The 23,318-nt window shown below is 38.0% G+C and overlaps 1 protein-coding gene across 2 annotated transcripts in view; it reads right to left on the reverse strand.

The window, feature by feature from the left end:
• Positions 1-8,621: 8,621 nt before the first annotated feature.
• The window catches only part of RORA (RAR related orphan receptor A), a 700,343-nt gene continuing 685,646 nt past the window's right edge, over positions 8,622-23,318 (reverse strand). For both annotated transcript variants that reach the window (XM_080807980.1, XM_080807981.1), the window contains 7 exons: positions 21,873-22,268; positions 16,059-16,180; positions 14,445-14,577; positions 13,245-13,352; positions 11,643-11,753; positions 10,603-10,715; positions 8,622-8,983 (listed from right to left, as the gene is read on the reverse strand). In XM_080807980.1, the coding sequence (XP_080664106.1) occupies positions 8,819-8,983; positions 10,603-10,715; positions 11,643-11,753; positions 13,245-13,352; positions 14,445-14,577; positions 16,059-16,180; positions 21,873-22,268 (1,148 nt within the window). In that variant the 3' untranslated portion in view covers positions 8,622-8,818. The remainder of the gene's footprint in view (positions 8,984-10,602; positions 10,716-11,642; positions 11,754-13,244; positions 13,353-14,444; positions 14,578-16,058; positions 16,181-21,872; positions 22,269-23,318) is intronic.

Below are 23,318 nucleotides of genomic sequence, written 5' to 3' on the forward strand. Positions count from 1 at the left end.
TTAGTACAATACTATTTTTAGGATTCCCATAAATGGCTTGCATTTTTAGTGTGGCAGAAAAGGAGTTTTTACATACTGTACACAAAACAGACAGCATATATTTATAGGTACAGTATTACTGTTTCCAAACTTGCATGTATATTTACAGAAGGCTGAGTTTGTTACTCACAGAGTTTTGTGAAATTTGTGTGCTTAATCTTCAAGACCTACACACAATTAGAATCAGCATTTCATGTGGTCTTTTTAAACGTGGCTTTAATACTTGGTTATAGAAGAAAGTGTTAACCATAAGGCTTGACATACTTTATAAATTTACCAAAAAAAAAAAAAATCCCAGGAAAAAATTTTAATTTGGGCACAGTTGTCATTTAACAATTATCAAATGCTGACATGTGCTGGCCATTGTGTAGACACAAAGAGATACAATCTCTACTCTCAGGAAGTTTAGGATACTAAATGGTGCTTAAAAAACAAGCAGAAAAACAGGTTTCAATTTCTAAGTGAAGCAATAAGGAATGATGTGATTTGTAGTAAAAGAGATTTCTCCCTAAACTGTAGCCAATTCACTTTAAAAGGTTAACTATTAGCATTCGCTCTCATTAACCACATGATTGCATTTATAATTAAGGTAACAGCAATTCTTCCATAAAAATGGAAAATGTCTAGAATTGTGGGTAAATATGCAGTGCACGGAAGCCAATAACCATGGCTTGAGAATTTATCACCTTCAATTACAAAAAGTGCAGTAAACAGAAACATTTGCTCTATATTTATAAATTGCTCAAAAATCTTTGCTAAAGATCTTACAAATTCAGTAATATTACAGAACAATTCTAATCAATATTTAATAAGGTTAACTACATCCTTAGTTAGATATTTGATATACTTTGATTTTTAACAATGCCAATAGGTCTTGGGAGAACAAGTGAAAGAGTTTAACTAAGCTCATTATTAAATGACTTTTAAAATGAAGGTCTTTCGCTCAGTTCACGGAACTGGTTGAGGTCAGATTGAAACAGAATGTCCCTTGTCAAATTTGCTTTATGGCCCATGTTCTGCCATGATAGTGGGTGTCTCCATGCTTCTCATGGCTCAGGTAGGAGGGGAAAGGTTTATTCTGCCATCAAGCCACCAAGGATATTTTCTATAAATGCCTATTATCTATAATAGGAGATAAGTACACAATTCTGTCAGGTGCCAATAATATAATTCCTAAGTAAGAAAAAAAAAATTACTCCATTAAACTAGAGTGTTTCTTTAGAATCTTGAAGGCCTGGCAAATTAGTTTTCAGCTCAGAAGGTATGGTATAAACCCAAGTAGCAAACATAAAGTAAATGCTAAGAAGTTTTCATATATCCATATTTAAAAGCAAATTCACCCTATAGATGTCAAATATCCATACTAAGGAAGTAATTTTATCCTAATTAAATACACTCTAGAATAATTTATATAATGATATTATGTATTTAAAGAGAAAAGCATGTCCCAAATCCAGCACTCTGATACAGCTGCCAGTTGGGAACAGGTAGAGATATATATATATATATGTATATATATACAAATATATAGTTATACTCAGTGAAATTAACAAGACCCAAAGGTGGTATTGTCTAGGAATAAAAGGGATTTTTTTGTTCACAAAAGTAACTTATCTAGCACCACACATCAGAAAAACACAAAAATAGCACACTCTAGTTCTAAACAGCTATGTCTAAAATAGATTATATAGTAAAACCAGTATTATACAGCATATTGTGGATTTGATAAACAGATAAATATTTGCACTGAGTAGGCTGTTTATAATATAACATTTTCTTATCTATACAGAATGAAAGCCAAAAAGTTAACTGTATAGAGATGTGCAGAACAACATTAAATATTATGACTTAAAAGCAGGGACAAAGGTAAATTTGAAAGAAGAGTAAGAGAGAAAATGTTTACAGGCCATTACAAGTTCTTAAGTTAATAGTAAATAAGGAATCAATTGCTCAAGTTGAAGAAAGCAGTAAACAAGAGATTGCATTTACATGCAGATGTCTAAAATTTGTATTTTTTTAAGTCTATGCACAAAAGTCATTTGTTTTATTGCTTGACATTCAGTTATGGCTAGATTATTTAACCTATTTTTTTTTTGTACTTTGGAAACAAGAATATTGTTAAAGGTGCCATAAAAATGGACAACATTGAAACGGTTTGCAAATAAACCACCTAACACTGCAGTTCTTTATACATATTAAAAGCCTTGTCTGGGGTTTGTCATATGTTAAATATATTTAAACTGGGAAAATATGTTGTAGCTTGAAGCCTCCCATTGGCCCAAACATCCAATACAAAAACACATCTCCACAAAAGGAGCAGGCAGACAATACAGGTACATTTAAAGAAGCAGCCAGCTAATGTCCTAATGTTTAAAAATTTACCACTGTTTTATATGAGATTTCAAACGACTGTGGATAAGAGAATTTTGGATTCAGGAAGATGTGTACAGTACATACAGATTTTTTTGTGTGTGAAATCATATTCACTATATTGCTCAAGAATTATCTGCATTTACATATGCAATCTGTTCAGTAATAACCAAGTTCCCAGAAATAGTTTTCATCCACATTAAAGTAATAATGAGTGAGAAAGGAAACACACGGGACACTGGAGAGAATTTAGTTGCTCTTAGAGAACAACATAATGGTGTGTGCAGTGTGTCAAAGCTAATAGCAAGCTGTCTTTCTTCAGTTCTTAGAAGGAAAAAAGTAAAAGAAAATGTGGCAGACACACTAAATGTAAACAGCAAACACGGATTCTATAGGCATCTGTTTAAAATAGTCATATGCATTTTCTTAATACAAGACCCCATGTTATATTGCATTGCTGAAAAAACATCATGTTTATTTGGATGGAATATTCTGTCATTCATTTATAAATATAAACATCATGTTTATTTGGATGGAATAGTCTGTCATTCATTTATAAATGACTGAATGAATGTATTTATTGCTCTAAGATCTGAGGGTCTGGTTAAACATGGAGGTCCATCTATATTTCCTTGATATAAAGCCAGGCTTTTGGATTACTTTTAAAAAATTATTCTGAGAGCCTGACAAAACTGATCTTACAACAAATAAGCAACTGACCCAGAAGTGAAACCATTTACTTTGTAAGGACATTGTCATCAGCATTCTCATATCTTAAGAATAAATAGGAGGAAGGCCTCTTTAATCAAATCTGGTGGAACCTCTTTAGTAATACTAGTGTTTAGGGGTAGAACGAAGATTTGTATCATAGATTATTAGCAACAGATCAAGATTTTTCTGTTGCAATTATATTTCTGTTAATAGGGTTCTGTTGTAGCAATCTTTATAAGTAAGACATGGCAATCACATGTTATAGTATGTGAAAATGTCAATAACCTGTGTGTGTGTATGTATATATATGCGTATGTATGTATATATATGTATACATGTATATATAGAAGTGGAGAGAGAGAGAAATTTCTGCCATTTTCCATAGTCTTTATTATCAAAAACAAGGTCAAAGTTTCTTTTTCATCTAAACAACATGGAAAGTTTTCTCAAATTATATTCTGCTACGGTACTAAGAAAATAGTAAAAGCTTCTTCTCAGTGTGTATTCCAGGTATGGAACAATCAAAGCCAACAATTATACTGAGGTTCACTGACCTCATGAAAATACATGGAAACATGAGAACGAAGCTATATTGCAAAAATGTCCAAAGTAACCCCAAAAGCTGGCTCGTGGCACTGTTACATAGGTGGGGGTTTTTTTTGTCTTTAAACGTTAGCTCTTGTATTGATTCAAGAGATGAAAACTAAGTGTAGAAGTAAAAGAACTATGTGTTACATAAAGGGATGTTTTGGTTTGCTTCTAGAGGAGAGTGCAATGAAAATAAGTTATTTGCTGGCATTTGAAAAAATGTGTTCAAAGTTTTACCTCTTTCACTGCACTGATAGGCAGGGCTCTCATAACTAGTTTAAACAATTTTTTGCATACCATGTAGAATTGGGAAGTTTCTAATATGTAATGCTATGAATTTTGAGGAAGGTAAATGGAGTATGCAGGACTGCACTTGAAGTGATGTTCTCTGTTGGTATACTGCCTATTAATTTATCTTGTGAACATACTGGCATAACTTTATACTGCTTTGGAAGTTATTCAACGTTTTAAACCACACAAGACTGAAGAACACATACGTTTTGAACTCAACAAAATGAGACGAGAGTGAAGAGTTTACATACACACACACACATGCAGTTCTATACAGTTCACTTGTGCCTTGAGGGATAGTATTATTATCACTATTATTAATAATAAAAAACACAATTTGTCCCAGTAGTACTGGCCACCCTGTTTGAAGAGTTTTAGAAGATCCCTGAGCACATCGTTTCTGACTCTTAACCCCAACTCCAAAGTGATAGGGCTTCTATTGTTGATATCAAGATGGATTGTCATTCACAGTAAGTCAATCATAAGGTGCTTATTTACCCTTTTTTTTTTCACCAATCAGCACAAAGAACTGTCAGAAAATAACTTTTTATTATTATTATCTTAAAATAATAGCACTGGAAGGACACATGATTTAAACAATCAATGTTTGAAAACAGTGGCTTTAGGATTATTATCTGGCTGCCCCTCAACAATAACAAGTGATTCAATCGACATTCCTTAGCCAAAAACAAAAGGCAAAAAACAAAACAAAACAAAACAAAAAACCCCAAAAAACAAAACCAAAAACCAAAAAACCAAAACTGTACAAATATGTATTTTTTCCCTGAGGGATCAAGGTACACCCGCAAGTGCTCTATGTACATATTGCACTAGAGAGGAATGAAGAACATGTGCAAAAAAGCAACAATGAGAGAAGCTTACATCCTACTTAAACCTTTTCAGTAAAGAATCTACTAGGTTGTTTTGCATTTTGGAATGTCGGAACACAAACAGCTATTCCTTAGTCTAAAACTAAAAACACATATTTCTACTATGGCACATTCAATGAAATAAAAAGTTTTCCAAAGACAGATAGACAAATTCCATCAAGAAAATAATACAAAGTTTGTTTGTTTGTATTTTTTTTTTTAGAAAATTACATTACTTTCTTTCTTTGTTTCACATTACAAAATCTTTTTTTTTTTTCTTTACACAAATCACATTTTATTGCAGGAATATTTCAAGTGCCATCAAATATTTATAGAAGGGTTAAAAAAATAGAAGTCTCTCTAAAGTGGTCCAGACAAGGCTTTGTATAGAATAAATCTTTTTTCCCCCATCTTCTAGTTTTGATTTAAGTATTTTGAATACATTTTCTTTTCCATTGACACTTAGTGGCCTAGAAGCGGTCCGACACACACACATCATACACACGAAAACCACACACACACACACACACACACACACTCCCTTCTCACCTGGCCCTCAGCCCACCCCCCTACGCTCACAGAGATCTGGGTATCCACACTATAAAGAACAACCAAACTTAGAAGCAGTGTCTTAAGTTATATTTTCCTTAAGTTAGGAAGGGTGAATTAGGATGCTGAAGACTTTTTAAAAAATCCATAGCTTTAACGCAAATCAGGATGCTGAACACTTAAAAAAAATCCATAGCTTTAACACAATTTGCAAACTGTCCAAAAAAGCACTTTCATCTGCACTTTTGTTTTCACTGTGACCAAGGCCAGGTTCTTCAGAATATAATGCAACCATCTGACACCATTGTAACCAAAGGTATTCAGGCTTTGTACAAAAAGCCTTATGTACCCTCTATGAAAAAACTGTACTAAAGGCATCATAGGAGCTGGGATAACAATGATGTGATTCCAATCTTTAAAAGACTATTGGATATTTAAGTTTAGGAAACTTTAATTATAAGAACTCTTAACAATCACTGTTCTGTATCACCAAGTAGTTTGTGTCCTCACACAGGTGTTTCTGTAAGAAGAAAATAAAAATGCAAAGTTTCTCACATCCTTTTCTATACTTCATTTTTTTTAAACTGAATTTATTGTTTAACTTCAGATCCCAACTTTGATCCAAATCATAGTTGTTCCCTCTGTTCACCGAGCACGCCTCTCCTGCTCTGTCCCTACACTGTCAATGTATTTTGCTCTTCCTCACCTTGCTTTTCTTTCAGAAAGACCTGGTAGCAGCATCATGTCAATGTATGTTGGTTTATTCTAAAAGCAATGTCACCATGGTGTGACGACTACTGAGATGAAGCATCTTTTTTTGCATTTGGTACATGCAAAGTCCTTTCTGGGAAAAGGAATTTCTTTTAAGCTCAACATTATGCTCTCTCTCACCCTTAGAGAAGTTCAGTTAGCTCTTATCACTTCACAAACGGACACTGGAATTAGGTTTAGTTGCTCTTTAATGCGCTAGCACCTGAGGCTGGTCATATTCAGAAAGCTTTGGTTAAAAAGAAGTTAATACACTTTAATAAAACCATCCCCAAATTTAGTGACTCAGAATGACAAAAAACAAAAAACAACCCCCCCTCCAAAAAAACCCAACACATTACTTACCCCCCCACAGGAGAAACAACAGGAAAAATAAATGGACAAATAAATAACTGAACTAAGCTTGGTACTCTTTACAGAGTATAAATACTATTGATCTTTAAAGGAACTATGCTTATTTAAATTAAAATTTTGATTTCACCCTTTTTGCCCAAATATAAATACTATATGTTTAGTTTACCTCTCTATATAAACACTCACATAAAGTTTAATATACTTGTAAGAAATTTAAGTAAATATTACTCTTGTCTTCTATTTATGGTTAAACCCTTACTATATTTTTTTTAAAAAATTAAGATGTTATTTAGGCTTCATACACACTTTTCTGTGAATAATTCCTTCCTCTTTTCCAAATCCCTCAAGAAACAAGTCAGAAAATCAGTTGGGGTTAAACCCAGAGTAAATGGCTCTGTTCCTAGGGAAGATTCAGGAGGAGCCTGGGGGTAGAGACATTTTCTTGGCTATAAAGGGCTGCCTGGAAACTCCCACTATTATGCTATGGGATATTCCCTCTTCCGTATAACCATGGTCCTTTGTGTCAGACCAGAAGTTTGAATCCCACCCGACTGACTAAAATCATCTTCTAAATGCTGACATTTCCAAAGGGCACTTATTTTTAAAATATGCACACTTGTGTATCATCTGTTCATTTTCCCTTCCCCCACTGGGAATTATTAAAACTTAAAGAAACATGAAATTAAACAAAAACATTCACTATTTCTCACCTGAACACAAAAGCCAAACATTCTTCTAAATATTTAATAAAATAAATTACAGTCCACAGTTTTCTAGTGAAGATAAATACAAGAATAAATGTTTGCGGCTAGCATCAACTTCACTTTGAATGCTTAAAATATTTAATATTTAAATAAGAGAAACCGGTTCAGTGTTGCATAACTCCCTCGCCCTTCTGTCCATTGTCTGTGAAATATGGAGAGCTATATTCTAGAATTATAGCGTCTAGAGGCAGCTAGTCTAGAGCTAGGTCACTCTGAGATATACTCTTAGGGTTCCTAGATTAGACCAAGAACATAGGCATTCACAAAGTAAATGTTTCATGTCCTCACACGGGGAGTGTGTGTTTGCTCCAGATATAATCTTTGGGTCCTTCTTATAATAAAAGCTGAATTCCAATAAATATTTGGGTTACTGATTTATCCTCAAAGCATAAAAATTCCAAGTCGAGACTGAGTCTATGTAACTACTGAATTGTATGAAACGAGCCTCCCCTCCCTCCCCGGCCTCCATGAGGTGGCACTTAAAAAAGCTTTTTAAAAATAACGTGCATGATGGTATAAGTCCATAGCACCAATCGACCATTCAACTTTGTATGAAGCATAAACACATCTATCCTTGAGCTTACCAAAAAGCAAAGTATAATTTAGGGAGAGTTCTGTTTCTAATACCAAATGAAGTGTAAAAAAACAAAACAAAACAAAAACAAACCAATAATCCGCATCATGATTTCTAGATATGACCAGCCAGTCTTTTCAAAGTAATTTGTAAACAGCAGCATAAATACCTCCTGACGTACCTTCCAAGCCTTCTCAGTTAAACTTGTGTTTCTGGTGCACATGCGACACGACAGTGAACACGCTAGCATTTCATTTAAAGAAAAAGGTGCAAAATGAAAGTGCCTTATCAATTCAACAGGAAAAGCTACACCAGTAACTACATTTTATATTAATTAAAACAATATATAAACAATATCTCTTTTAGCTATATATAGTCTTCATGCCCATTTACCCTGTAATATATTATAATGCTATTGTTGCTAGTGCTATGGACCCTTTTCATGCCATCCTGCTGACTGGCAATAATCGGTGAAAAAAAATAAAAACTTCCTTCATGAAACAAAGAGCAGGTTGTGCAAAGTCACGCCGCCACCTCCGCTATGCACACCGGGCACCGATTATTGCCGGACTCTCTGTTGTTACCGACAGATTGGTGACTCTGCAGAAAGTCTGTGGGCAGTGAGCTACAAGAAAAGGAAATCCTCCGACTTTAGTACCCTCCTTCAGTTGTAAACAGAGGTCAATGATCAAGAAGTTGAGACAGAAAAAGGGTCCATATCTGTAGGCATAATGGAAATCATATGCATGAGAAAAACAAGTTCAACTTTTATTTGTTTTCATTGTTTCCCCTCCTTTGCCTGACCCCGATCACCAAAAGATGTGCAGTGTGTTGGCGCTCCAGGTCTGTGCAGGGCCATATAAAGTGTCTCGGTTAATTTTTTTGTTGTTGTTTTTCATGGTTTGTACTTCAGACATTCTAGAAGTGCTTAGGTGATACATTTACCCATCAATTTGCATTGCTGGCTCAAATTCTGAAGTGAACAACTCCTTGTATAATGGAGGAAAATGAAGTCGTACAATGTCTGGGTATATTGCTTTAAATGCCATTAGCTTTTCTGTATGTCGTCCACATAAGGCTCTTAATGTAGACACCTTGCATATTAACTGTAAGTGGAAGAAAGGACACGTTGTGAGGAAAGAACAGACATGAGCATCAAAAATCAGGGAATCTGGATGATCTTTACAACGTTGTTTACAAAGGTGAAACGCACTCGAAGCTGCTTATATGATCTTCCAAGAAGGAAGATTGGTAAAGACAAATTTTAGGCATGTCATAGAATACCAGGTATACATTAAATACAATTTTGAAGAAAAATAATACAATAACCTGAAAAGATGTTCATGAGCAAAAGTGGCAGAGTTGAGATAAGAACCCAAGCCTCTCACCTCCTTCTCCTATTCCAAACATACTTTCTGCTCTCCCATCCCCAACCCTGTCCTCCACCGCTGTGGAGAAAGAAGACGTCTGGTGACAGAGAAGAGAACAAGGAGGCAATCATGGGCAGGTGAGGTCACTGCAAATGGAGATGATGGCGTCCCCTACATATTTTATGCAGAACCTGTACTAGCCAACTCCAATGACAACAAGTTTTTTCCTGGAAAGACCTTTGCTTGGACAAACCAATTCTGAGTAAAAGGTTCAGAAGAAAAAATAGTCAGAAGGCCTGGAGGGAAGTCTCAGCATCAACGATTTAGCAGCTGAAGATAATAACAACTTGAAACAGTGCTTTTTAAAGTCCAAAACACTGTACAAACAATGTATTATTTCAACCAGAACAATCCTAAGAAACATATGTGACAGATCTTGTCCATGTGTTAGGTGCTCTCTATAATGAAAGAACCTAATTGTATCCTTGCACTGGGGCAAGATGGAGAAGAAGGTAAGGGTCTGGAAAGTTCTATTTTCCATTCCTGCCTCCATCTCTCATTGAACGGGTGCAAAATAAAAACAAAACAGCAACTAACTCTCAACTTCCTCTCTCTGACCTAACTTAGCTATCAGAAGAAAAGAAAAGAAAGCAGGAAAAGAAAGCCAAACCCCTCAAATCAATCTTCTTGAACAACTAAAATAGTTTTAGAAAGAATACGGCTGATTTTTCGAAGACCGAATACATACTACTAGCACAAGCACTGAAGAATATTAGCATATTTTAAATTGACATCCTAATTATATTTTTTATTGCAAAAAGTAATAATTAGCAAAAATGAAGCCTTATGCTTTGAATACAGGGTAGTAATGGGAAATAGACGAAGAAAATACAAAAGTCACTTTCTGTTGATTACTAATGAATGGAATGGAAATAGAACTAATATTAGAATATGTGATTATCCTGCTTGTTTTAGTCCTTTATAACTTCCTCCTTCTAAATTTCAAAGATTCTTTCTCTAATTTATATCAACGTAGAACATTAACTCAGCTTTATGCACAACTTAGATGGAATAGGAGGAGGATTTCCAGAATGTATTAATGCTTAAAAAAATTTTTTTCTACCATTGCCCTATTATTGCAGGACACTTCACAACCCATGATTGTAAGTAGAATTTAAGCTGAATTTTGGCCCAACCAAATTTTTTGAAATGGAGATATTTCTTTCTTTTCAGTAGCCTATTGCTTATAGGGTACTTCTGGGGGCCGGTAAGATGACTTGTAAGGGTGGCTGGCAGCAAGACCTGTGGCAAGGGATCGTTCAGGCTGTGCCGACCGCACTACCTTTCCCTCTTACCTTTGTTAGTATTCCATCTTCTCGGTGATTCTTCTGCAGGACGTGTTGAAGAGCTAGCTGAATTTTCTGTTGCAGTTTTTCAATTTTTACCTTTTCCTGCAGCCACGAGCGATCTAAACATGAAAAATGATACTTCTTAGTGTTTCTCTTATGTGGTATTGGGACACCCCAATTCCTCCGGACTCTTAGACACAGATTATTATGCCACAATGGAGAATTAGAAAACAACAGGCCAGTTTTACTCCATGTTCAAAATTTGCTCCTAAAGCAGTGGAAAACAGATCTACAATAGAGTGGTAAATCTTTCCATTTTTACTGATACTTAAAGGAGGGGAAAGTCCTCTCCTTCCAAAAGGATAGATATTTAAATCTACGGCCATACATAAAGGCAAATGAAACCACCACGGGCGCTCAAATCTTTCTAATAATTACATTTCTGGATAAAATACTCATAGCAATCCTGCTAGCCCTTCTGGCAAATATGAAAATTGCCTTAGAATCCAAGGCAACTAAGATTGTCAAGAGCATTCCAAATGATTTAAGGGTTGTTAATTTAGTCTTTATGTGTAAGAATTCCAAACAGAAGACAGTAAATTTGCAAAACAGAATATACCCAGGAGGCAGTACTGGTTGAAAACATAGCTTAAATTCGGATAAACTTGTGGATGACATCCAGACAAATCTTAAAAAAAAGTAGGATGTCTTAAAAACCATGTTGTCTTGGAGATTTGTGTTAAGAAGGGCAACCCTACTCTACCAGAGCATTTCTCGTGATATCAGGAGGTTAACTATGGACTGGGTTTTACTCAATTCTCATTTCTTAAGATTTTGTCAGAATGGCATGAGGTCTTAAACAGGTAATGTGGGGGGGGGGGGGCGCATTTTGCTGTTTGATAAAACTTAAAATTAGATTTAATAAGGGTGGCAACCTCTCTTGGTAGGCACCTGAATGTTCTAGAGCCATTACAACTTATGTACCTTCTAAGAAATCTTTACCTGAACACTTTTTAAAGCATTGCATTGTTTTTTGGTTATCTTACCTGCTGACATTAGTACAAATGCAGAAAATAACGCAATTTCATCTTCAGTCAGGTGCATAGAACATAAACTCTTTCCAAATTCAAATACAAAGCTAATAAAGTCTTCACAACCTGCCAAGGTTAAAGACAGTTTAAGATTTTGGTTACTATTTTGGAGAAAAATATGGAATAAGGTGAAAAGAGATCTAGTAGTTGAAGATCCAAGGGGATAATAATAACATTTCTACAATTCAACAGTTTAAAATCTTAAAAGAAAAATCTGTTTAGCCATCATCACTATCACCACTGTCCTCACCATTCAAAATACTGAGAATGAACTTTTGTTGCAAGGTTAGCATGTTACTAGGTACCACTCTAAGAGGTTCCTTGGGGTACCTTATTGCTCACAACAACTCTGTGAGGGAGGTATTATTATTATTATTATTCCATTCTAGAGGTGAGTAAACAGACCTGGAGAGAAAAATTACTTAAGTTTATACAGGTAGGAAGAAACAGCCTGATATTCAAAACGAGGCTGCCTGAGTTTAGGACCCACAATCTTAGAATCGAACAGCTACAATCCAACTGAAATGTGACATTCACTGATTTTTTTTGTTTTCTACTCCATTTGATCTAAGCCACCCTTAAAAATTATAACAAATGACACAGTATGGTCGTAAAATCATTACAGCTATTATAGAACTAAAAATGTAGAATGTGAAAGTCTTATTAATAATCTATTCTCAAAAGACTGGTTAAGCTTTGGGCCGCCTGGGTGGCTCAGTTGCTTAAGTGTCTGCTTCCAGCTCAGGTCATAACATCAGGGTGTGGACTGACCCAAAAGTTGGGCGCCCTATTCAGCAGGGAATCTTTTTCTCCCTCTCCTGCTACTCCTGCCCCCTGCTCCTACGCACTTTCTCTCTCTTCCTCTCTCAAATTAATAAATAAAATCTTAAAAAAAAAAAGGATTGGTTAAGTTTGGTATCTACTCTTTTATATTTGCATATTATATATACCCATTTAAATGGTAATGATATACAGACCTTCTGTCATTTCATTGTTTTTATTTTTTTCTTTCTTTTTTTTATTTCATTGTTTTTAAAAATCACTTAACAACTTTATCTTGGATACTGTGTCATTCTTCTTAGTGATTATATCCCACTTAAATTATAGAAATCCAAAATAATTTTTATAGTCTATGTCAGTTTCACTTAGCTATACTTTATTTCTTTGATATCTACATTTCATTCTTATTAATGGGTGTTATTTGAGAAGTACTCTTTGCTTGATTTTATGCATCAGATTACATCCTCTAGTTTCTCTGAATAATTTATCCAATGAAAATCTTCTTAAAATCTACAAGGGAACTGGAAAGTTAGACAATATAAGTTTCTTCGATTACAGACTAGATAAAACGAAACGCTAAACCTTTCAATGTACTATAGACAAAAACCATTTGAGCTGTGTGAATTTTCTGTAGTGACTATAAAGTAACATAAGCATAAAATCCTTTAATTTTTGTTTCCAAATAACAGTTTCCGTTCTGTTCAGTAAACTCTTTGGCAGGGCTCCCACACTTTCCTATGGCCTCGATTTAAAGACAGAGCACCCAGATTTCCTTACCCAAGGATTTGAAGACATCGGGGCTAGCATATTTCCCATCAAAGTACACGGTGTTGTTCTGAGAGTCGAAGGCACGGCACATTCTGATAAACACCACCTCTAGAGAACCTAAGTGAAGACAGAAATGGTGTGGATTATCTTATCGTGGTAAATATTTATCTACTGTGAAAGCCCTAATGTAGGGACCCCTTTTTGAGTCAGTGCAGTGGGGGCTGTATGCCGTGTGGCCAGTGGCTCTCAGTCACATCAGCTCTCTATTTATTATTATTTTTTAAAGATTTTATTTATTCATTTGAGAGAGAGACAGAGAGAGTGAGACAGAGAACACGAGTGGGGTGAGGAGCAGAGGGAGAAGAGGTCTTCCCGCTGAGCAGGGAGCCCAACGCAGGGCTCGATCCTAGGACTCCAGGATCATGACCTGAGCCGACAGATGCCAACCGAATGAGCCACCCAGGTTCCCCTAAGCTCTCTGCTTAAAGGGGCACAGTTTACCAGCGTAATTAAAGATTTACGCTGAAGCTAACTATGGCCAAGCTTAACTATGCCCTATACTTCTGAAGGGAGGCGGGGTTACAAATTACTCCTCTGGCATTCTTCTGTCTTGCGATAGAGTCTCCGAGTTGCCAGGAAAACGTATTGATTCATATTTATTAAAACAAACCAGAGGGGGAGACAAACCATAAGAGACTCTTAATCTCAGGAAACAAAGTGAGGTTTGCTGGAGGGGAGGGCAGTGGGAGGGATAGGGTGGCTGGGTGATCAACATGGGGGAGGCTATGTGCTATGGTGAGCGCTGTGAATTATGTAAGACTGATGATTCACAGACCTGTACCCCTGAAACAAATAATAGATTAGATGTTAATAAGCATACAAACAATAACATAAACAAACAAACAAACCAAGAAACCAGGGGTGTCCCTTTGAGTTCCACAGAGAACATTCCTAACAACTTACTGTTACCTCCCAAGGGTCTGGAGTGGGTGTCCTTCAAATTAATTGTTTCACTCAGAGGAAAAACAAAATGTTTCCCACAGATAGCTCAAAAACCATTAAAAAGGACTCAGTTGCTGCTAGAAGAAACCTGAGCTATTATCATTGGGGAAAAACTGTTCCCGACACCTTCCTTACCCAGCATTTCTTTAATAGGCGGGTGAAAGCAGGTTAGGAAGAGATCTCAAAATTCACTTGCAAAGCACATACCTGCTTTGAGAAGCACAATTTGATCATTTTGACACAGTTCCATAAATCCGTCAATGCGTTTGGCAAACTCCACCACATACTGTATAGCTTCCGTGATTTTGATGGCACACAACTGCCACATCACCTCTCGCTGCTGCAGAGGAGCAAAGCACAGCAACACACACGGTCACCGGACAAAGGGGTTTTTAACTGCCCCTATTTTGTCAAAGCCTTCTTTGGAAATGGATTAAAAAAAGCTAGAGGATTAAAAATTAACATTTGGGTTATAATGATTGCTTCCCAGTCCCTTCTCGTCTCCTCTGATTCCTCTGTTACCATTTTGGTGGTAAAGGGACAGGGGGAAGATGTTATAAGCAGGTGAAAACGTGAGTCCGAAAAGCAGCAGATGCCAGTGCTTTACCCTTGGGCCTCGGAGAGTAGCACAGTAGGATCTTCTTGTGAGCAATTATTTTACCTTGGGGAATATAACACCATTTTACTGGGGGCAAGGTAGAGAAGGGGAGTCAATTACATTTATCGTGCACCTGCTTTGAGCTAGATGCTGTATGACATCCTTGTCTTGTTTCATTTTCCCATTTTCCATAAGTGGACATAAATTCTCTTAGAGGTTTCACAGCTAGGAGGTGTTGGAGCCGGGATTCAAATCCTAGCATCTCTGACTCAGAATCCCATTTCACATGCCCTGCTGTTTCTTACTGCTTTCTTGTTTCCCTTTCTAACAATACTGGCTGGCTGCTGGTGTTACCTGCTATCTCAAAGGCGAAGTGATTCCTATCCTGTTTAATTGCTTTTGTATACCCACTTCCATTTAGTTACAGGGGGATATGGATCTTAATACTATTTCCAACAGTATGACGGGGTGAAGAAAACACTGAATTAGGAGCCAGAAGTCATGATCTAGTCCTGGTATTTTCACTCTCCTGCCATACGCCAAGGGATGCTAATATCCTCCTATGTTAAATGAAGGGGAGGATTAGCCTGAAGAATCCCTGTCGCCCCTCCTAGGCCTACATCTCTATAATTATTGGGGAAAACCACAGCATCTCCCTTTACCAAGGCAGAATGGGTAACTGAAACGTCCCTTTCTCCATCCCCGCCCTCCCATTCTGGTGGCTTGTGGAACGGTGTGCAAAGAAAATGGCAAGGAGCAGCACCCTTTGTCAGTCGCACATTGCTAGGTTCAGACTGGAGTTATGAGAATAGCTTCCAAACCTTTTTCTGTACACATCCTCTAAACCTCTGAGGCTGAGATTATTTTACGTCAACTTCCAGGCCTTGAAATCTTCCACCGTGATATCAGGACAACTCTCAATTCATTCAGGCTTTTGGACACTGCTTCCTCTACCCCCCATTGCCAAATGATAGGGGATACGTGTATATAGTCATCGGCCCAAGAGAATTTGTTTGTTATTGCTGGAATTTCACACACTTGCACCTCAGTAAGACGACAAAGCCCCAAGTATATGATCATCTCTAAAAGAAAGATTTTAAACAGAAATCTGATATCTGATGAAAGACAGTCACTCTCTAGTCTTTATTCTTCAACAGATGTCCTGCATAAACACCCTTCCCACTCTTGCCTCAATCCTGGGTAAAAATCTTCAGAGTATATACCTTGTTTTGGTAGCTCTCGATCTCCTCCTGCAGAAAGGTCTGCCACGTTATCTGCTGGAGCTCTTCTCTCAAGTATTGGCAAGTTTCCAGATGTGATTTAGATATATTCTGTGCAAGGTGTTCTAAGGAGAAAACAGGAGATCATAAACATGAAAAGCCAAGCTCTTCTCCGGATAATCAGGGTTTTCCCTGCTTAATATTTGGTTTAAAAAGTAACAAGTAAGAAAATAAAATAAAAGTAAATAAAAAGTAACAAGTACAAAGCAACATGCTGAACCAGTTTCAATTATCTTTACATTTTTAAATAAGCAATGGTGGAACTATTCTTTATTTTGGAACATGAAGATGAAGGACAGGCAAAGCCAACTTAGCAGTAAGTCTCGGTGACTTCAAAGACCCTCCTGACCTTGACCTTCTTCTGTGGCTTTACACCAATGTCTGGGAATGAACAATTATTAGCCCAGATAGGTGTGGGAAATGACCAACACAGCCTATTCTTGGCATTTTTATGAAGAGACATTGACTTGGGGAGGATTACTCTTGAAAAATTAGGAAATGGCATGCTTTTGTGACAACAACTGTTATTTCTTTTATTTTTCCAGCAAACAGTACAACAAGCATTACCGAGGGCCTATTATGTCACTACATGTAGGGTGGTGGTGAAGAGACGGACTCTGGCACCAGACAGCCTGTGTATGAAACAGTTCTTGTACCTACCAGCTGTATGATCTTGGGTATATTACTCAACCTCTCTGTGCTTTGGTTTCCTCACTTGCAAAATGAGGGAAACAGTACCTACTTCATAGGCCTGGTGATAATTAAATGAGTTGAGCGCTTAGAACAGTGAGGGTTACCTAGTACACACTACGTAAACATTTGTTCTTATTATACTGGAACGTAGGTAGTTTGAGGATATTAAAACAAATAGATGCCTAAGAAGTTTCTCTAGGAACTTATATGTTTTATTATTTTTTTTCTAATTAATTATTTATTTATTTGACAGACAGAGATCACAAGTAGGCAGAGAGGCAGGCAGAGAGTGAGAGGGAGAAGCAGGCTCACCGCTGAGCAGGAAGCCTGATGTGGGGCTCCATCTCAGGACCCTGGGATCATGACCTGAGCCAAAGGCAGAGGCCTCAACCCACTGAGCCACCCAGGTGCCCCTCTCTAGGAACTTATAATGTGCTGAACATGTATGGGAACACTGAAAGGACAATTCAAGACATTAGACAATAAAGCATCAACTTGAATTACATCAGAAGAGAAAATAGAGAACAGGTTCTGTCATGGAAGGGAAAGATGAAGAGAATTAGAGGATGCTTCTTGGCAGGAGAGAAACATCTGAAGTGGACCCTGAAGGAAAGGAGGATTTAGCAGGCAGAGGACAGCCGTGTGAAGAGGCGAGCTGGTTCCACATTCCAGAGATGATAGATGAAGGAGCAAATAATGGCATTTACAGGGGACAGGCAGATGTGTGATAAAGTGATAGCACCCAAACAGAAGCATGAGTAGGTAAGAGTCCACATTCTGGAGAATCTCAAATATTAGGATTAAGGTTTGGACCTGCTTAAGGAGTCAGTGGAATTCTCCAGGGGGAGCTGGCACACGGAATGCTGTATGTGGGGCAACAGAACAAGCAGTTTTGTGACTGGTGGACTGGAGCAGAGGCTGGAGCTGGGAGCACCAGCGAAAGGCTGCTGCAACCCGTGTGGGCAGGACTAAGCGCTTTAGGTAGGTCAGTAATAAACGTTACGGAAGGGAAGGACAATGCAAGTATTTTAAGGGGAACTGACAGGATTCCATGAATATGAAACCATATCCCAAAGGGATCTTCTTCTAGAGTCCTGATTACATAACAGGAAAACCCATTTAAAAGAATGGTGCTGAATGAAAACTTGGCAACACTAGTAAGAGGGTCTGTTTGGAAATTTGTCACTGCTTTCGGCAAACAGATTCAGACTTGTTTGTGTGAAAACAGAGTGGGTTCACCTAAATGAAGCTTGAAACTAGAGTCTCCTTAGAAACACTGAAACACAATAAATCTTAACAGCCCTATTTGGCAGCACACAGACATGAACACAATATAAATAAATACCAGGAAAATAAAACACAAACAGAAAAAAAAATTAAAGGAAAGAAAGAAACAGAAAGACTGACCAAAAGAGGGAGAAGCCAGCAATTTATGTGTCTTAGAATCAGTGATGCTTGTGGAGAGAAGAGGGCAGTAAAGACGAAAACAGTGAGTCAGAATCAGGAAAACAAATGTGTATATAGTAAACCAATTTTTGCAGATACGAAATAAAATGAAGATGAAGTGTTTGCAGGGAAGCTGGGGGATCCTATGAGGTGACGAATGGTAAGAAGCACATAGTATTCCCTTCCAGATCATGCTTCTTTTCCAGTTAATATGGTCAGCATCTTACTTCATCTTAAAAATTGTTCCCACCCACCCCTACCTATTTGAGCCCACCTTTGGGAAGACAGACAAGGAATAGGGTAATGTACATGTCAAACCAGTAGAGGGCAGTGGCTGCATTCTCACCAACCGCCTTTGATTACAATTCACAGTTGATTTGGCAAGTGTAAGATTTCAGACACTTTACTATTTTTAAATCTCCATTTCAGCAAAGGACAATATGGTCAGACTGAGCAAAAGTTAAGTTAGTGTGGTCTCTTAGTGGAATAGTGAAATACCGTGGAACTAGGGGTTAGGAAACCTGGTTTCTGGTCTGTGCTCAACAGATAAGCTCACTTTGTGATGGACAAATCAGTTCATCTTCCCAACCATGATTGTTTCTTCAACACAGCTAAGGTCTAGGTACTTCAGATGGAATTTCCTGACTTCTGAGTTACAGATTTTCACAGTGGAACTTTAGATGGTCCAGCCTTTCCTCAGTTTATAGATAGTAACACCATTAATAATGTTTAATAGCATTCACTATGTGCTAGCCCCATATAACTCATATATATGTACATATACATATATATCTATATACATATATTCTGAATATGTATATTTTCTTCATCTTCATAACAATCCTAGGAGGAAAGTGCTGGCATTATCTCCCTTTTACAGATGATGAAACCAAGTGAGGTTAAGTGACTTTTTCAAGATATAATAGCAGGCAACTGGCAAGTGATTCAAACATACATAATTTGGGGCCAGTCTGTTCTTCATCATTATATTCTGTAAGTAGGGAAACTGCAGCTTGCAGAGGTACATCATTTATAGTGGGTTACACAACCTATAGCAAACCTAGGACCACAAAACATATAAGCTGGCTTCTTGACTAGTGCTTTGTCCAATAATCACTTGACTCTTCTGCAAAAGGCTTTAGTTATCAATTATAGTCACATGTGCAGTTAGCTTTTTTTTTTTTAAGTGAACCAAGATTGTTTATCTGGAATGTATATTTCTGGTACTAATTATACCTCAAGGGCAAAATTTCCTAGCCAGGAATGCAGATGTATTGCCACTAAAAGTAATGGATTGTAGACAGTATTATTGAAACAGAGAATTGAGGTTAAGATATGTCAATTTACAATTTATTTTCCAACTGTATAATTGATTTCATTGGTTTAAAATCTGATGACAAAATTTTGCCTAAAATGAAGTCAATGGCGTTAGTTAAAAAGACAGTAAGACTGGAATCACTATATTGTTCACCTGAAACTAATAAAACTCTGTATGTTAACTATACTGGAATTGGGGGGAAAAATAGCAGGATTTGAGGCCCCAAAGGAAATACTAGGGAACCCCAGATGGCTTTGAAGAAGGACCAGCAACATCTTTGGTCACCTCTATGTTGCTCAATTCCTCCAAATATTTTGTACAGGCAAATGGGAAAGAAAATTAGAATCCAATTATATTCTTTTTAGACAAATTCTTATTTAGTTTTGGGTTTGGGGCTAATCCCAGTGATGAATTAATTTTACGATCCAGAAAAATGCCAAAAGACACGTAAAAAGCTCCCAATTTAGGAGAGCATGGAGAACATTTGAGGGCACAGGGCTCCCAGACTGCAGTGGGAGATGTGGAAGAGACACTGACCAGACGGCCCAAGGGGCATTGGCTTTTCCATTTCTGGACCCACTCAAGTATTAGTGCACGCTTAGCCAAAGGGCCATATTTAAGGGCAATGCTTTGGCTAAGCCCTATGGATTTATTTTGGGGTTGAACGTTTGACAAGCAAACAGGACAGATTTGCTAGTATTTATGATAAGGTGGAAGCAAACTGAAAGTGAGCCAGGTCATTTTTCATATCATGTCAGCTTTCAATCAAATCCTTACTCATTTCTGAAAATTTTACTTTCATTACAGTTCTGCTTAAGTCGTGGCCAACCAAGATTTCACGACAAAAACGGAAGGTTTTGTTCTAGTTCAAGAAAAAAATATCAAACCTACCTCTGCTCAGCTTGGCTTCTAGTTCAGAGGTTCCTCTGTTAATCAAAAGAGCTGAAATCCACCTTTAATGCTGTTCAGTGGTTAAAGACCACGCTTAAAATGTCCCTGCTCTTGAGGATTTAAATTTAGACCCATAAAGAGGTACTTGTGTAAAAACCGTCAAGAACATTCAATTTGTTCTATTTGGAGAAAGATTTTACTGGAAATATAAATTTCACTTAAAAAATGTTTTATGGAGTACAGAGGAGGAGAAACCATCTAAAGAACACAACTGTTATTTCTGTGAACTAAGGGTGTCTGTGCTCAAGTCAGAACCTGCTGGTTCTTTTCCATCTGAAGTCTTCATTCTCTCCTTGTGTTAAGTTAGTCACCTCCACAGCAACTAATTGAAATATCCCAAAGGACTATAACCTTGTGTAAGGAGTCACGGGGAGGAGCACGTCAAATTCTAACACTGCAAAGTTTCTTACCCAAGTTTCTCTAATAATAGCATTGTACCTAAAAATCGATCAAATGTTGTAACAGGGGTTGCTAACACAACTTCCTGGAAATGCAAGTCTTCCAGTGTCTGTGTTCTACCAACATTTCTAGGTCACATCTCCCAAAAAGCAACAATGTCACACAGGATTAAGGAGATGTCAGATTTGTTTGCTTGTTTTTGCATGGTGAGTTTTCTATGAATTATATCAGTTTTGTTACCAATATCCATCACCAAACCATTTTGGAAAATAAAGAAGCCAATTTCCCTTTAACATTCATGGACTACATCAGGGTTGGAAAAACCTAGATGTCTACAGGAGCTGGGCAGCGATATAAAATGGGAAGACATGTCAAGGTGTTAGGGCTTTACTGGTACCAATTGGTTGTTGCCATTCACCACTGCTGGTCCAGTATAACTAGGTCATTTTCCCCTTCTCACAAGAAGCTGAAAATCTGAACTTTGAGGCAGGACTGTCCAGGTTTAAAACTTTAGCAACCAGTTCAAAAATGTCTAAAACTCTGCATGGGTCCAAAACTGTGTATGGCCCAGGCACAGTGGGTGGGCTGCCATTTCTATGACTTCAGGTGTAAAGCAACACCTGGACAATAACTAAAGGAAATAATGAACAAAGTTAATGGGGCCATTTCCTGAGTTTACAGTTTCAGTGGCATTTAAAGACTGCTTCAAGTTCACGCTGCCCCATCTCTGATACGGACAGGTCAACGTGTTTCCTGGTATGCAACGGGAAACAGAGGACGATTGAAAGCGAGGGGGCAGGGTGGAACTTTGAAGGGGTCCAAATGGTAGAGGCGAATTGCTCTCCTAGTATCGTTCTAATAATGTAACTCATTAGAGCAAAGTCAAACACATCCCATTTACTTGAAAGGGCAGAAGTGACGCATCCCAATGGACACGTGGAGGCCATTACCTAATTCTGCCATGGACACAGTTGGGGACGTCTCTCCGTTGGTGAAAGAACAGTAGGGAAAGAAGCCTGATGCTGGTGTGTAGTCACATATTGGTTCTGGTTTGATTCCATTGATATCAAGACCTGACTGGTCTGGGGAAGGCTGTATGTCCAGGTAGAAGCTGCTGACAGCAGAGTCTGCCTTGCTTCCCTCCGGGGTGTGCCCGTCGATGTAGTTGCTGAGGTCCTCGTGAAGCTCGGTGAGCCCATTGGCCGAGATGTTGTAGGTGGGAGTCAGCGGCTCGGCCTCTCCAGGCTGCTGTTGGTGGTCTCGCTGCTGCTGCTGCATCCGGTGTTTTTGTACTTCTGCGTACAAGCTGTCTCTTTGCTTTTTTGACATCCGGCCAAATTTTACAGCTGGAAGAGAAAAGCCAGACCACACCATATACAATATGCTTCTCTTTATTATTCTCTCCAGCATGCGTTGGGGGTTCCTTTTAAGTCTCAGACAATCTCAATCAAAAACCACATCGCCACAAAAATAAGGACATGATCCAGAGGTGAAAACGGTCCCACCCCACACAGGCTTGCTCCACATCCCAGAGGAGCTATGTTTCAGAAACAGACCCAGGACTGATGCAAGGGCAATGACCACGTATGTTTTCCTGCTGTCACATAACCCGACGCTCAGCGGGAACCACTGATGTGTGACTTGATGGGCTTGTGTGTTCTCCGCCCATGCCGCCTGCCTTGACCACCTCTTTCTCTTCCCAGGGTTCAGACTGATGTGCAGGGATGCAGACTCACGGGGGTACATTGAGGCACAAGCAGCCGAACCTCAACTTCCATTCATTTCATTAATTCATTGTTCCCTCCTAATCAAACAGCTGAATCTGGGGCTTTGCTGTGAGACCTCAGCAATGAGGCCCCTTTCCAATTCCCTGACTTGTATCTCTGAGTCTACATGACATAAGAATCCCCTGCTCTCTTCCTCCTGGGTCACGGTGAACACTGTGGAACCCTTAGGTCCACCTTTAAGTGACTTTCTGCTCTTCTCATTTACACTCAAATAAAAAGAGTATCAGAATTTGGGGAAGAGCAAGCACTGTGTAAATTTCCCTGTTGGGCAAATTTGTGTTCTCAGTGTTTCTCCTTGTGATATGTCCCCATATTTAAAGAGGAACAATGAGTGTAGTACCTTTCCTGTTCATTCAGAATCCCAAATGCTCTCTCCTAAAACGTGAGATAATTGATAAAAGAACCTTGTGATTTCCTGGTCTGAACTCTCCCACTAACCCATGGTCTCTCAGCCCAATTCTCTGTATGCAGATAACGCCTCAGCAGAAGGACAAAGACCCCCTAATTGATTATGGTCACATTTATACCTGACTGGGTGGATGAACTCATCTATTTGACCATCATTATAATTTTATGAGTCTAGGGGCAGGAGGCCAAGAGAGATGGAAG

The sequence above is a fragment of the Martes martes genome (assembly GCF_963455335.1).
Source record: "Martes martes genome assembly, chromosome: 7".
Classification (NCBI taxonomy): domain Eukaryota; kingdom Metazoa; phylum Chordata; class Mammalia; order Carnivora; family Mustelidae; genus Martes; species Martes martes.